We start from the raw sequence: 15730 nt of genomic DNA on the forward strand, positions 1-15730 counted from the left end.
GAATCGAATCAAATCGTAAGTTGCTCCAAGATTCACATCCCTACTGCCTTTAGTTTGAGTCTGACCTCCGTTTAGAGGAGAAGATGGCAGGCAGGAGACTACAGAGTCTGATTGGTGGTGACAGACAGGAGTAGAGGAGGAGGATGGAGGTCATCCTCTCGCTGTCATCATGTTTCTACCAGTTTGTCAGGATAGATGAGGATGAATCAGAGACAGCCACAGCTTCCAGCTGGTCGAGATAGAAACAAACCTCTGCTGGCCACTTTGAGTGTAATGACTCTGGCTCATTCCATTTCTCTCTGTGACGGTTAATTTTTCGTGAGCTTTTATGGATTTAAAGATGAATAATCAGTGTTCTGGTTGTGTTTTACAAGCTGATGAAACAGATGATCATAGTTTTCTGCAGCAGATTAACCGGTCTTTTGATGCATTTACTCCTTTATTGCCAGCATGCCCCAGGCGTGCCCCGAATCCTCGTAGGAAACCGTCTTCATCTGGCCTTCAAACGACAAGTTCCCACGGAGCAGGCCAGGGCATATGCAGAGAAGAATGGCATGACCTTCTTCGAAGTGAGCCCCCTGTGCAACTTCAATGTGATCGAGTCTTTCACGGAGCTGTCTCGCATCGTTCTGATGAGGCATGGCATGGAGAAGTTCTGGAGGCCTAACCGAGGTGTGTGGATGGTAACGTTGCTCAGCTGACATCGGATAAGAGTCACATCTCCAGATTTCTCTCATTAATTCTCTTCTATCTCAGTCTGCTTTGTGCAAAAAGAGATTAAAGTGGAAAATGAAGTCCAGCATGTCTTCTGAAGTTAATTAATGATCAGATCCAGGCCTAATAGGCCGAACGTTTTCTGACGTTAATGTGATGTTTAATCCGCAGCTGGGCTTCAGGAAAAGACTGAAGTCTTCTGATTTATTCTGAGCTCTAAACAACGATCCAAGCAGTTTGTTCTCTTAGATCTAATTTAACCAACTGCATTACGCCGGGGACAAACCAGCCGCCGAAGTGCCGCGAAGCGGGGACCACCTTCATTCGGCGCCCTTGTTATCCTATTCTACAGACCACATGGGCCGCCGAAGCACCGTGCAGCGATCGTGTTGGCGTCTGCTCTATTTTTTTCGCGAGCCGCGGGTGAACCGCGTCAATTCTGGCAGGAAGTCAAACCTAGACATAAGAGGCAGGCCGGTAAATTTAACAAAATAAAGCATTTCAAAGTACAATTCCGCAATATTCAAATGTGTTCGTAAACAGACATTGCATAAAAACCACACACACACAGCAAACTTGTGTGTGTGTGTGTGTGTGTGTGTGTGTGTGTGTGTGTGTGTGTGTGTGTGAGTGTGAGTGTGAGTGTGAGTGTGAGTGAGTGTGAGTGTGAGTGTGAGTGTGAGACCACGTGAAAGGGGTGTGGTTTTGGGTGTCTTTCCACCGGAGCAAACAGGACAGACAGGCAGAAAGTCGTAGGCCAGCTATTAACAACTGGTTCACACCATAGGTTCACACACAGCAAGGGTGAGGGGGTGTAGAGGAAAAGAGCAGAGAAAAGGCGGAGAGGAAATGGAGGACACCAAGTGGTTAAAAGAAAAACTACGAGGCACGCCTCGACCGGAGCGGAGAAACAAGCGTCTGGTCTGAACTGAGGAGCAGCGGCCGAATTTCGTGAGCGCTCCGCCTCCCGGTGCTTCGGCGGCCGGTGTGTCCCCGGCGTTAGGGTTTTTCTGTTTTAAAACAAAGCGGCACAGAAGTTTCCTCAGTCACAAGTTAAAACAAGAATGTTCTGTTCAGATGCAACATAGATCAGGTTCACCTGTGCATCATATCAGCAAAGACAGGAGCAGAAAACAAAAAATAATATTTACTTTTAACCCAAACTCATTTTGCATTTGTTTTCAAACAAAGTCAGAAAGAAACACTGAGAGTTAGTTTAACTTACACGTAACGAAAAGCTGAGTCACAAATTTTACAAAAGAATTAAATTTGTTTTATTAGTTTGAGCCTGGAAGGAAACTTTAAACAAAAACGATCAGCGTTTTTAAAACTCTTAAAAATAGTTCTTTGATCAATGTTGACCTCTTAAAAGAAACGTTGACGTGAAAACCCTCTGCTGCTGCTCCAGGTGTCTTCAAGACTCATATGAATGATATCAGATCCCCAGAAGAGCAGTCATGTTTCATGATGCTAAAAGCTGCTGCAGAGGCAGCAGATCTAAATGTGGGCCACGTTTTGTTTTACTTGACTTAAAACGTCTGAGACGGCTAGGAAAATGTCAGCTCTAACACTGTCCTCCTTCACGTCCCCTGCAGTCTTCAGCCTCCAGGATCTCTGCTGCAGAGCCATCGTTTCCTGCACACCAGTCCATCTCATCGACAAACTCCCACTGCCTGTCGCCATCAAGTCCCACCTCAAGTCTTTCTCCATGGCCAACGGCATGAACGCCGTCATGATGCATGGACGTTCCTACTCGCTGGCCAACCCGGCTGGCGGCTCTAAAGGCAACAGCCTGAAGCGGTCGAAGTCCATCCGTCCACCCCAGAGTCCGCCACAGAACTGCACCCGCAGCAACTGTAAAATCTCCTAAGTTCTGCGTGGCGCTGAGCGGTGTCCCACCCTCTTGAGAGGTGAGGGCGGGTCTTCAGTGAACAGCTACAGACACTTTCTCACTACATCCCTCTGCTGAAGCAGAGACGCTGAGACGCCACCTGCTCCACTCGCTGTCTGAGGGGTTACTACGTGTACAGAAAGCTCTCGATCACATTTCGTTTCTCTACATGCTGCATGACGTTCTCGTGCATCACTGATGCCGTCTCAAGACTTCTCATTCACTTTGACACTTTCTCTCTTCTGTCTGGTTAGATTTCCTCCTCTTCTACCCACACTTACATTTGATGTCAGTGATCAATAAGCTAATGTTTAAGACACTACTAACTTGTTCGTCCCTGATCAGCTTCCAACCCAGGTCCCTAAAGTCCTGATGGACTCGACCTGAAGCAAGTCTCAGGTCCAGACTTGCTGCGGTGCCTCCAGTCCACGTCTGACTTTTTTCTCAGCGCTTCATATCAGTGTAAACTTTTACAAAGATCAAAGTCATGAAAAGCAATTTCAACTACGCAGGACACATTCTGCAAATCCGCAGAGTCGCCGTTTTTAACAGAGGAGCCTGTGAGCCTTGTTGCCATGGATACCGTGCTAAAATAGTCCAGTGAGGGCTCTTCTATTTTCTATGAACTTCCTTTTCAGACAGTTTGGATTAAATTTCATACGGGGCATCTGTGCAGTTTGTTTTTAGGACAGACCTGCTGCAGGTTTGGAATTTTTCCTGAAACTAAATATTTTCCTTTTTAAACAATCTGGAAATCTTTCCTACTTGAAATGGGCTCACCTTTTTGTGTTGCACCTGTTTTCTTTGATCCAGTAGCTTCTGGGAGTTGTGTGGAGAGCAGATGGAGAAGCATGTCTTTCAGGATTGAGATTTATTCTCCTGTGCCCCCCCCCATACATCACAGCGGAGTGTTATAGATTTGTCACCAGTGGAACACAGCACCATCATGATGGTATAATCGGTGTTTTAGTCTCAATATTGTTGATGCTACTAAGAGTTCATTAGTCCAGAAAATCTGTCGTCAACATATTTTCTTTGTCTTTTTAGAAAAATGTTCTCAAATTGGAAGATTGACAGCTTAAAATAAAGAGTAGTTGGGTTTAGACTCCCGATAAATGTTATTTTAAACACATTCACTCGTTTAGTTAAACTCATCCAGTATTTGCAGCCTGGAGCTAATACCATCAGTCTCCGGTCAGAACCGAACACCGAGTCCACCCGGGAGGCTTTTGGTGGTTTTCTTCCTGACTGACACCTGTTAGATGGACTCCATCATGTTTTCCTGCTGTCTGCAGATGCCTACATTTCTCCTGTTGTTTTTCCATCAACACTTTCCAAAGCAAATGAAACCAGTTTGAGTTGCTGAACAGGTTCACGCCAAGGCGGAGTATTGGTGCCAGTATTTATGCTGAACACGGACCCATACTGAGCAGGTTGTAACCTTTTCTCAGCACCTGTCCCACGTTGGGCCATCACACAGATTAATGTAATACTTAAGTTCAAAAGAATAAATTAAAATGTTTACATTTCAGATTTTATGATGGTGCATTTAGCCGGATCATGTCCTAGCCATTTTAGCTGCCTCGTGGAAACTCGTGTTTTCCGGTTCAAATCAAAATTGCGGTCCGTTAACAGCAGACCCATGTGTGATGGTGGGCTTCAGTGGGACCTGGTCATTGAGAGATAACTGAATTCCTGCTGTCGGAGTTCTGGTCAGATTCTTCCGTTTCCTTCATGTCGCTGTGCTGCATTCAGGTCCAGTGGGACAGATGGCCATCACGAGTAAACAGAGCTCAGTGTTTTGCTTTTCAATTCAATTCAAAAATACTTTATTAATCCGAGGGAGATTGATTAAATAGATTTTGTGTTTATGGTGAGCCTGAAGCAGCACTCGTGTAGAAATGACTTGGAACATGTGAACGCTTCCAAGTCACTGCCTTTTAGCTGTCTAACCGTTCTGACTGGATCTCCCCAGAGACCGAACGCAGCATGTCGTCTTCGTCTTCTGCTTCCCTCTGATCTGCAGCTCTGTCCCATGATTCATAGCTGCTTAATAATAGATGCTCTGCAGGGCTTCATCTTCGTTTCTCCTCACTGCTCCTTCATCCTGTGAGGTTTATTTCTCAGTGTTAATAACTGGATCAGTGGTGACTTTCCAGCTTCAGCCTGGTTGTACTCAGCGTTAGCTCCGGTTTGTTTGCTCATCATTACGCTCCATGTTTGCTTTGTGTTCATTTACTCCCAAATTGTATCTCAAGCCGTTTTAGCCTTTTGGTCTTTAGATATTGTAACTTTAGAGGAGGTCCTGCTTCCACTGACCCAGAATCAGATTTCAGATGGTGGTTTCTGTTTTCCAAACCATCCATCTGCAGCCTGTTGTCAGTTTTTACTCAACTTGCTTTTTTTTAAATAGTTTTTATCCAAATTTGACAGGTTTTTGGAGTTAAGATAAAAAAAAACAGAATTTTATGTTAAAAGAGAATCTGATCATCTTTGTGCTGGTGTCGATTAGCTGGACAGCCTTTATGGCACTTTGACCATTATCATTAAAAACAGCTCGATACTTTTTCACTTAACTTCCATAAATCAGTCATTTCATAGTTTTAATATTGAGACACTTAAACTCTCATCACCTACAAAAGGTTTTTCAGAACTTAAACATGAAATAAAATACCAGAGATGTCAGACTCGTTCAAAACTTGCCAACCCTCGACCTTTGAAGTAAACAATAAATGGAAAATTGTTAGTAAAAATCCAACAACTAGTGGAAGAAATTTCCAATAAGGTGGGAAAAGATCATTTTGGTGCACTTTTATGAACAATATTGACTTTCGTCCATAAAAAGAGTAAATGATTAAAAGGCATTTTAGTTTGTTTAAAATAACAAAAATAAAAATTCTGCTGTAAAATGTGTTCTCTGTGACAAAACTGAAATGGCTTTGAAGATGTTTAAGAGACATCCATGGTCCTCAAAGGATTAACATCATTAAATAACATCCACCACAGAGTGAGTTTAGTTGTCTTCTGACGTTCAGCTTCATCCGCTTGTTACTGTAAATTTAAATCACTGCTGTTTTTTGTGCATCAGACACTTGACAAAGATTAAAAGCAGTTCTTGTTTTCCTGTCTAAATGGGAAACACCAAAACAGAGAAGATGTTCTTTAAAAGAGGAAAGTGTTCAAGTGCTTCTGCTCTTCGTGTTCCTTTTTTCTGCAGACATTTTCAAGAGCGACCCGTTAATAATGCATGTAAGAGATTTTAAATCGCTGTCATTTAAAGTTGATTCTTGTATTTTTAGTTTTTTATGTGCCTTAATGATCAGCACCTTTTATTTGTTTGTCATGTACACAAATGAAATAAGAAGTCTGATTGTTTTCCATTCAGCCATCTACTCCAGGTTTTGTTTCTTCGTCATTGTATTGCAGACTTGTGTCACCTGAGCTGAGAGTCCACATGTAGAAACATGGAACATTAGCAAGAGACCGTTGGAAGCCTGAACTCTGAATGCATCCATCTTGTTTGTTTAAAAGAAAATGACCTATAAGACACTATTCCTGTTTTATTGTTCTTGGCTGAAGCTGCTGAATGATGTGAAGTGAGAGTGACTATGTTCTTCAACCTGAATTTTTTTTTCTTTTTTAAATTATTGATTGTACAGTTCAAGCAACATGTATGAAGAGACTTTTTCATAATAAAACTATTGAATGTTGGAGTAGGTTTGTGTAGTTTTCACATTTATCTTACAAACACTTCACATGTGGCTCGTGTGAAATGAAAAGAAACTGAACAGGTGAAACTGGGAAAAGGAGAATATGGTGCAAAAGTTAATTTATGTCAATAATCCAATGTAAAAGGTGAAACAAATATGAGATACTCATTGATTTTGAATTATACATTCACCTAAAAGAGGAACACCACACTAACACGGTGTTTCACCCCCTTTGGCCTTCAGAACTGCCTTAATTCTGCGTGGCGTTGGTTCAACGAGCTGAAAGCATCCTTTAGAAATGTTGGTCCATATTGGTAGGATCGCATCTTGCTGCTGATGGAGATGTGTGGGATGCACATCCAGGACACGAAGCTCCCGTTCCACCTCATCCCAAAGATGCTCTATCGGGTTGAGATCTGGTGACGGTGGAGGCCGTTGTAGTACAGAGAACTCATCGTCATGTTCAAGAAACCAGTTAGAAATGATTGGAGCTTTATGACATGGTGCACTATCCTGCTGGAAGTAGCCACCAGAGGATGGGTATATGGGGGTCAAGAAGGGATGGGCATGGTCAGAAACAATGCTCAGGTAGCCTGTGGCATTTAAACCATGCCCAGTTGGCTCTAAAGTGGCCTAAGTGTGCCAAGAAAACATCCCCCACACCATGACACCACCACCACCACCAGCCTGCACAGTGTAACAAGGCATGATGGATCCATGTTCTCATTCTGTTTACGTTAAATTCTGTCTCTACCATTAATGTCTCAACAGAAATGGAGACTCGTCAGATCAGGCAACATTTTTCCACTCTTCAACTGTCCAGTTTTGGTGAGCTGGTGCAAATTGTAGCCTCTTGTTCCTGTTTGTAGTGGAGATGAGTGGTACCCGGTGGGGTCTTCTGCTGTTGTAGCCCATCCGCCTCAAGGCTGTGCGTGTTGTGGCTTCACAAATGCTTTACTGCGTTCCTCGGTTGTAACGAGTGCTTATTCCAGTCAAAGTTGCTCTTCTATCAGCCTTTAATCAGTCGGCCCGTTCTCCTCTGACCTCTAGCATCAACAAGGCATTTCCACCCACAGGACTGCCGCATACTGGATGTTTTTCCCTTTTCACACCATTCTTTGTAAACCCTAGAAATGGTTGTGGGTGAAAATCCCAGTAACTGAGCAGACTGTTAAATACTCAGACCACCAACAACCACGCCACGCTCAAAATAGCTTAAATCACCTTTCTTTCCCATTCTGACCTTCAGTTTGGAGTTCAGGAGATGGTCTCGACCAGGACCACACCCCTAAATGCACTGAAGCAACTGCCAAGTGATTGGTTGATTAGATAATTGCATCAAGGAGAAGTTGAACAGGTGTTCCTAATAATCCTTTAGGTGAATGTAACTAGATGGGTCGATTGAGAACTTATTCTCATTTACAACGACGATCTGGCCAAGAGGCAGCAGCAACCAACATATATTTAGCTTTACACCAAAGAACAGATAAGATAAAAACAGTTGGACATAAAAATGATTGTTCTTCTCATATATAATATGTACAAGCAATCAAAACAGACTTGAAGCAATCTTTAAGTACTCAGAAGCACATTGATCAGAACCTATTGTTTCAATGAATTATTGAAGGTAGATAATGGGATGTAGGTAGTGAGCGATAGTTAGTGATTTTTGCAGCTCATTCCAGTCGTCCGAAGCAGCAAACTGGAATGAGGAGCGGCCAAAGGAGAGCTTTGGGATTGACCATAGTGATTAAGTTACATGAACATAAATTGCACTGGTTGTTAGAAGTGATGAGTAATGAGTGAAGATGTGACTGTGTTCTACTGATGATTGTTTTGTACATAGATATACCAACCTGCGAGAATGGAGTAATGGTCAGTTAACGAGTGAGTACAGATCACAATGAGCAGTGAAAATCCATGATGATGAAAAGCCAGATATTTCAAGCCTTTGTTTGTTTAAATGGTGATGATTTTGGCTTACAGTTTATGAAAACCCCACATTCAAATTCTCAGACAATTAGAATATTGTGAAAAGGTTCAATAGACTCAAAGCGTTGCACTGTAATCGGCTAATTAAACCAAAACACCTGCAAAGGGTCCCTGAGCCTTTAGATGGTCTCTCAGTCTAATTTGTTTTACTGAAATAAATTGACTTTTGCACAATATTCTAGGGATGCACCGTTAAAAGTTAACAGATACCAGTAGCCGACACCTACGCAGTTGCTTGAAAGTGACTTCATTGTAACTTGTCATTTCTGTTCACCTAATATTTTAGTTTTGTGATCATTTCTATTAACACATTTTACTTTTTATCTACCTCACAGTCTTTTCCTGTTGCATGCAGAGAATAAAATAAAACCTGTATTCCAATTCATTGCATTTTTTTGTGTGGTAGAAGTATCGGTGAGTACTCAGATCCAAGTATCGGTATCGTACCGGATTGGGAAAAAGTGGTGTCGTTGCATCCATACAATATTCAAATTTTTAAAAATTTCACTTGAGAATTTTAGCTATTGAAAAATGAGAACGAATATTTTTCCTCTTTATGGACCATTATGTGTTTGTTTGAGAAGGCTGCCACCTGCTGGATCAGATACTGTAGATAGATAGATAGATAGATAGATAGATAGATAGATAGATAGATAGATAGATAGATAGATAGATAGATAGATAGATAGATAGATAGATAGATAGATAGATAGATAGATAGATAGATAGATAGCTTTAACTTTCAGATCTCGCTTCAGCTCCTTCACCAGAGATGTGTGACCCTCCCTGTGTACAGAACTGTTAGTCTACAGTCACTTACACCAGTGTGGACAACCTGATTTATGATGTAAATGACTAGATATGTTCTGTGGTAATGAACTTTTTATCTGGCATCCCACCTCACCCAGTCTCTGTAGGTGTTCTATGTACAGACGACAGCTGATGGTAAGACAGGCATAACTGAGAGATCAGCATCCAGCCTGGGTTACAAGCTGCTCTCCATAGTCAATGCTTTCATTCAGAGCCTGAAAAAGACACAATGCAGAATCATTTTATATTTAGTCCAAGATTCAGTCAAAATCAGTGAAGGAATTACAATCATATCAATGCTAAATTCAACCCAACAGCATGTTAATGCTCTGTTAATGTTTTTAAACTGTAATGGGAATTTGGTGTAATTTTGTAAAGAAGCACTTTGCTTGAAAAGCGCTTTATAAATAAAATCTGATTGATTGATTGATTGAACCCAACAGCATGTTTTTGGTCTGTTATTACCCTCCCCGCCACGAATGATGACATTTGCCCCGTCGTCCCAGGCCTGTCTCCTTCCAGTGACAGGACAGGTTGAAGATCAACATGCCTCATGAATTACACCCCGTTGCCCCAGGCTAGTATTTGTGATGATGAGTCATGAAGTGATGAAACCTTTTGTTTTAATTTATTTTGTTCTGGTTGGTTCTGTAACCAGAACTAAAATACCAGAAAACAGTCCTGGAGACTCAAAAGAGAGAGAGAGAGAGAATGCAAAATAGATACAACTGTCATTGTTTTATTCAGCATAATAAAATACATCTTTTAATTTTGGTCATTTGCATGCTGCCTCTCTTCTAAAGGAACTGCTCACACAGCTGGTATAACCAAAAGAGTAACAACTGCTTTTGCAGAGGTCCTAACAGCTGCCAAACTCCACTCAACTCAGCCTTTTTCAATAAAGCACCTTACAGGCATGAGCATGCCACCAAGACAGGGGTCGGCAACCTGTTCCCATCAAAGAGCCATTATTACCCGTTTCCCACAGTAAAGAAAACACTGGGAGCCACAGCAGCTGTGGCGTTGTGGGCAGGGCCTACCCTCAGACAGCAGAGAGCTGTTTTAACCAATCACAACAAGTGACAGCAGCGAGTCCCGGTCGCTCATGTACGTCAAAGTTATCTTTCATAAGACGATAATCAATAAAACAATTTATATAAAATGGATCCAGAAGTTGTAGCCTGTCTCTGCCTACAATATTTTGATATTTTTCACCCTGTTGGTGGTTTTACTGAGCAGGTGCCACTTTTGTCATACGTTTCTTTTTAAAACATGTTTAGACTGTTCAGAATACAAATCCAGGCTCTGTCACGTTTGATTGTTGTAATTAAACTTTGTAGGTGGGGACAGTCAGAAAAGGATCCGATCAATTTGCTTTTCCCTCATTTACAACGACGGAGATAACGGCGCAGTGCGCCTGGCTCTGGTGGTAATCAAGTTAAATTATATCTCTTTGCAACAATTTTCACAAGAAAACAGAACAGTTAAAAGCAGGGCTTGTGTTGACCGGACAGTTCCCGTATTTGACCGTTTATTTTGACGGAGAAAGAATAGAAAGAATTACCCCGACGCATGCAGACGAACTGACACTTTATTCGTTACGCACATCGCAGATGTAGCTAAATCACTCAAGAAAAGATTCTCATCTGAGCTGGACACTGCTCAGCGCAGCTCGCTGTCAGCGCATACGTACGGTCCACAGCGAGCTGAAGATGTGGAGATTGGCTTGGAGTGCGTCGCAGAACCAGAGCGCATGCAGGAAGATTCCTCCGACTGAAGCGAGTGTTTTCCAAACCCTGTCTCTCAGAGAGAATTGTCACTTAGAAAATGTTCCCTGATTATGAAACTTTGGCTGAATAGTGCTTGTTCCTGTCTCCAATGTGGCGACACATCCAGGAGCCGTCTGAGGAGAATTCCAGAATCTCACATCCTCTTCAGCTCAGAATGCGCCTATATGATTACGCACAAGCGTGACGCGTCAACCCGGTCTCACAGTGAGACCGGGTTGGACCTGTTCGGGTTTACGCAGACAATCTTTAGAATTTAGAATCAATTTAGAATTAGCTTACAGATGTAAAATTTATGCAGTAAAATATAAAGCATTTTATTTAAATATCCATTCATTATTTTACAAGCACAGAGAGCCGCATCAGATGGATGGAAGAGCCGCGGGTTGCCGACCCCCGCACTAAGATGCTGTACAACAAAAGAGTAAAACAATTAAAAACACATAGCGGTACAGACATAATTAAAACCACAAATGAGAACTACAAAATATAAAACATTAACAATTGCTAACCCACAGAATTAAAAGCCAGATCATAAAAGTAGGTTTTCAGCCTCATTTTAAAAACTGCTGTCTCCAAACGCAGTCTCCAGGCTGCTCCAGAGACGGTTCATACCGGCATTATCTGGAGTTTAGGACAGAAGGCTGTCAAATGTCTGCTTGGAGCACTGAAAAGATCTCCCTGACCTGGGAGGAAAGTTGTCTTCAATGTAATGGAGGCATGGAAGTAAGTTTTTGGGGGGGGGGGGGACATGTCCCCCCCACTTTTTCCAAAGTCAAGTTTTGACCCCTGCACTTTTTACCATCCAAAAACAATATTACGCTATGTTAAATTGACACTGGTTGAGCTCTAGGACCAAGCGGAAAACAACCGTTTGTGTTGAAGCCTGTTTCCCATTAGAGCATACTTTAAAGATGCCCCCCCCACCCCCCCCCCCCCACACACACACACACACACACACACACTTCTAAAGTGAAAATTACATCCATGAATGGAGGAGGTGTTGGAGTTTAGATCACTTAAGCAGGCTGCTGAGCTGAAGGTTCCTGACGTTTGTTTGGCATGAAAAATAAAATAAAACTTCGACTTTGACTTGTTTTCCTTTGTAAGCTAGCCATCCATCCATTTTCATCTGCTTATCTGGGGTTGGGCCGCAGGTCCAGCAGCCCAAGCAGAGAGGCCCAGACTTCACTCTCCCCAGCGACTTGGGCCAGTTCTTCTGGGGGATCCCAAGGCGAGAGACATACTGAACTAATGTGTAAGCGGCTTATAGTCCCTCCAGCGTGTCCTGGGTCCTCCCTTGCACCTCTTCCCAGTTGGACGTGCCCGAAAAACCTCACCAGGGAGGTGTCCAGGAGACATCCTAACCAGATGCCCGAGCCACCTCAACTCAATGTAGACAAGCAACAGATCTTGTCGGAGCTTCGCCTTCCAGCTCAGCTCTCTCTTCAGAACGACAGACCGATACAATGCTTGCATCTCTACAGATGCAGCACCAATCCGCCTATCGAGCTCCCGCTCCATCTTCCCCTCACTTGTGAACAAGACCCCGAGATACTTAAACTCCTCCACTTGGGGCAGGACCTCATCCCTGACCTGGACCAGGCATTCAACTTTTTTCCAACTCAAGACCATGGTCTTGAATTTAGTGGAGCTGATTCTCATCCCAGCTGCTTCACACTCATCTGTGAACCGCTCCAGTGAAAGCTGGAGATCACGGTCTGATGAAGCCAACAGGACAACTTCTCAAAAGCAGAGACCTGATCCTCAGGCCACCAAAACGGATGCCCTCCACACCTTGGCTGCACTTAGAAATCCTGTCCATAAAGGTTATGAACAGAATCGGTGACAAAGGGCAGCCTTGGCAGAGTCCAACTCTCACCGGAAACGAACCCGACTTACTGCCGGCAATGCGGACCAAGCTCTGACACCGGTCATACAGGGACCTAACAGCCAGTATCAGAGGGCCTGGTACCCCATACTGCCAGAGTACCCCCCACAGGGCCCCCTGGGGGACACGGTCAAACGCCTTCTCCAAATCCACAAAACACATGTAGACTGTTTGGGCAAATTCCCACGCACCCTCCAGGATCCCCCTAAGGGTACAGAGCTGGTCCAGTGTTCCACGGCCAGGACGAAAACCACATTGCGCCTCCTGAATCTGAGGTTCAACAATCCGCCGGACCCTCCTCTCCAGAACCCCTGAATAGACCTTACCAGGAAGGCTCAGGAGTGTGATCCCCCTGTAGTTGGAACACACCCTGCTGTCCTCATTTTTAAATAAGGGGACCACCCCAGTGGGACTGCCCCCAACGTCCATGCGATATTGAAGAGCTGCGTCAGCCAACACAGCCCCACAACATCCAGAACTCTGGTTAGATCTCATCCACCCCTGGGGCCCTCCCAGTGAGGACCGTTTTGACTACCTCGGTGTTCTAGCACCAGAGCCCAACCCAAAGTCTCCAGAATCTGCTTCTTCACTGGACAAAGGGCCAGTGGGATTTGGGAGGTGTTCGAAGGACTCCCCACACTGATCCACGGTGTGAGGGCCCATCTAATTTAATCTTGTCCTGGGCCCATGGCAGTCAGCTGGCCTGATCAGAGCTAGTGTTTTATTACGACTTCTGAAATTAAACACTCACCTATTTACTTGAGAACGTGGTTTGGTTTATGGATGGAGTTTACACAGACGTGTGATGCACATGCAAACAAACCACTTTCTGTTGTCAGCCACAAGCTGAACGATAAAGTAACAACAGTCATCTTTACTTTTTTCATGAAAATAAAACATATTTCCATATCTATTTAGTTTGAATCAAGGTGCAGCTGGCTGGAAACATTGTTTCTGGTACGTGCTCTAGGGATTTTCTACCAGGGGAAGAATGGGGTGAACACACGAACACCACCTTTATACAGAGAAACAGCAGGGGATGAGAATCATAACTAAAATGATGAAGGGCAGAAGACTCATAAAACATACAAGTATTTAGAGCGCATGTTAGACACGAGGTTTGCTATTATGATGACTTGAATTTCATGGTTCAACTCCACCAGCAGGTGTCACTATAAAAGTGATTGAATAAACTAAATGAAGCTTTCAGACCCATTGCTGGGAAAAGCTGTGTGGCTGAAAAGTGGCATTGCTTCATGGAGCTTCATTTGGGCATCACTATATAACTACAGCAACTACATTCGTGTTTTTTTCAAAATCCTACCATTTTATTTTGAAATGTCCGCCTTTTAATTTCAGGAAGTAGGCCTGTTCTGCTTTGCTTGTTTCTTATTTCTCAAATGTGGAATTGAACAAAGAGCGACTCTGACTGGATGGAAAACATCAGTGTGTGATTTGTTACCTGTGTAGTTTGTTTACATTAGGGATGCGAATCCCCGCCACTGAGGCAGATTCGATTCGCATCTCGATACGCTGCCAGCGATACATTAGCGATATAGTGAAACCCTCTGATGATACGGTTTGATACGATTCATCCCTGCTGACGATACGGTCCGACTTTATACGATGCAATTTGGTTTAATATAATTCATGATGAGACTTGAAAGTATTCAACACAAACACTTAGCAGCTCACTGTTGGTTTTAAAACATCACAATGTTTTCCTCTCTCTTTCTCTTTGTAGGATCTATTTGATACTGTATTGCTTTTGATTAATCTATCAACTTACAAAAAATGCACTTCATTATGGTACGTACAAGAGGATTGCTTTATTTCCCATAAAGATTAGACAGGGTATCTGCAGGTTTAAGGGAGCCAAATTTAAGACTTTTTAAGACCTTTTTTAAGGCCACTTTGACCAAATTTAAGCTATTTTAAAAAATAAATTTAAGCTATAATTCCCAGCTATTGCCTGGAACCGGTGCTAACTACGTTGCGAACGTGGGGATTAGCCATCCAGTTACCATTAAGCTTACACTTTCCCATGGCGCATGCTCCCAGCTTAACCAGCTAATGTGCTCATTTAAAATAGCCCCCTTTCACAACCAACTGAATGTGTACGGTTCCACTTACGCCAACATCATACACAAAAAATGCTGAACACCAACTAGAAATTCACAAAAATGTTATAGAAATAAAAGAATCTTGTTTATTGGGTCTTTGGTAATTTAAGACCTTTGGAAACTGTATTTAAGGATTATTTGTCATTTTTAAGGATTTTTAAGGCCTTAAATTTGGAGAAGCTAGTTTAAGACTTTTTAAGGACCCGCAGATACCCTGGTTAAATCATTGACAAAATAATCTTTACTTTTCTAGTCAGTCTCATTCTCTTAATAAACATAACAACATCACAAAGAAAGTAAAAATTGCAACTGCTACCAAACGAAAGTGCACACAGGAGTATAAAACATATTGTTTTCTCTCTTTAGTGAGAAAACGACATACAGGTGTAACGTGAGGAAGTATGAGTTTTCTGTGCCAAAGGTCGTATTTGCCCGGCTGGGTCAAAGCTGGGTCACGCAGCAACTTTCACCCACAGATTAAGACCTGAGCCGACAGCAAGTCTGAAAGAAGCCACAACATCTAACACCTGCAGCTCCAGAAGAAGGAATTCTCACACAATCTAGTCATAATAAAAGAGCCTTATGCTTTCTTTGTTTATTAATGCTAAATAATAATTTTATCACTTTGCTCATTATAAATGTATTTTAATCAAATGGATGATTATTATGCTTTGGGTAATCATAATAACTATAATGAATCAGTACTTAATTAAATAATGTTTTTGAAGATGTTTAGCGATGACCTTCACACTCGCTCACACAGGTCTGTATTCACAGTATGTCACGTTTAGGAGCAGGAGGTTAGGACCCAA

At 42.7% G+C, this 15730-nt stretch overlaps 1 protein-coding gene across 1 annotated transcript in view; it reads left to right on the forward strand.

The window, feature by feature from the left end:
- The window catches only part of rab40c (RAB40c, member RAS oncogene family), a 60269-nt gene extending 57464 nt beyond the window's left edge, over positions 1 to 2805 (forward strand). The window contains exons 5-6 of the mRNA XM_070551491.1: positions 450 to 672; positions 2310 to 2805. Of these exons, the coding sequence (XP_070407592.1) occupies positions 450 to 672; positions 2310 to 2584 (498 nt within the window). The 3' untranslated portion in view covers positions 2585 to 2805. The remainder of the gene's footprint in view (positions 1 to 449; positions 673 to 2309) is intronic.
- The last annotated feature ends 12925 nt before the right edge of the window (positions 2806 to 15730 follow it).

This window comes from Nothobranchius furzeri, chromosome 5 (genome assembly GCF_043380555.1).
Source record: "Nothobranchius furzeri strain GRZ-AD chromosome 5, NfurGRZ-RIMD1, whole genome shotgun sequence".
Classification (NCBI taxonomy): domain Eukaryota; kingdom Metazoa; phylum Chordata; class Actinopteri; order Cyprinodontiformes; family Nothobranchiidae; genus Nothobranchius; species Nothobranchius furzeri.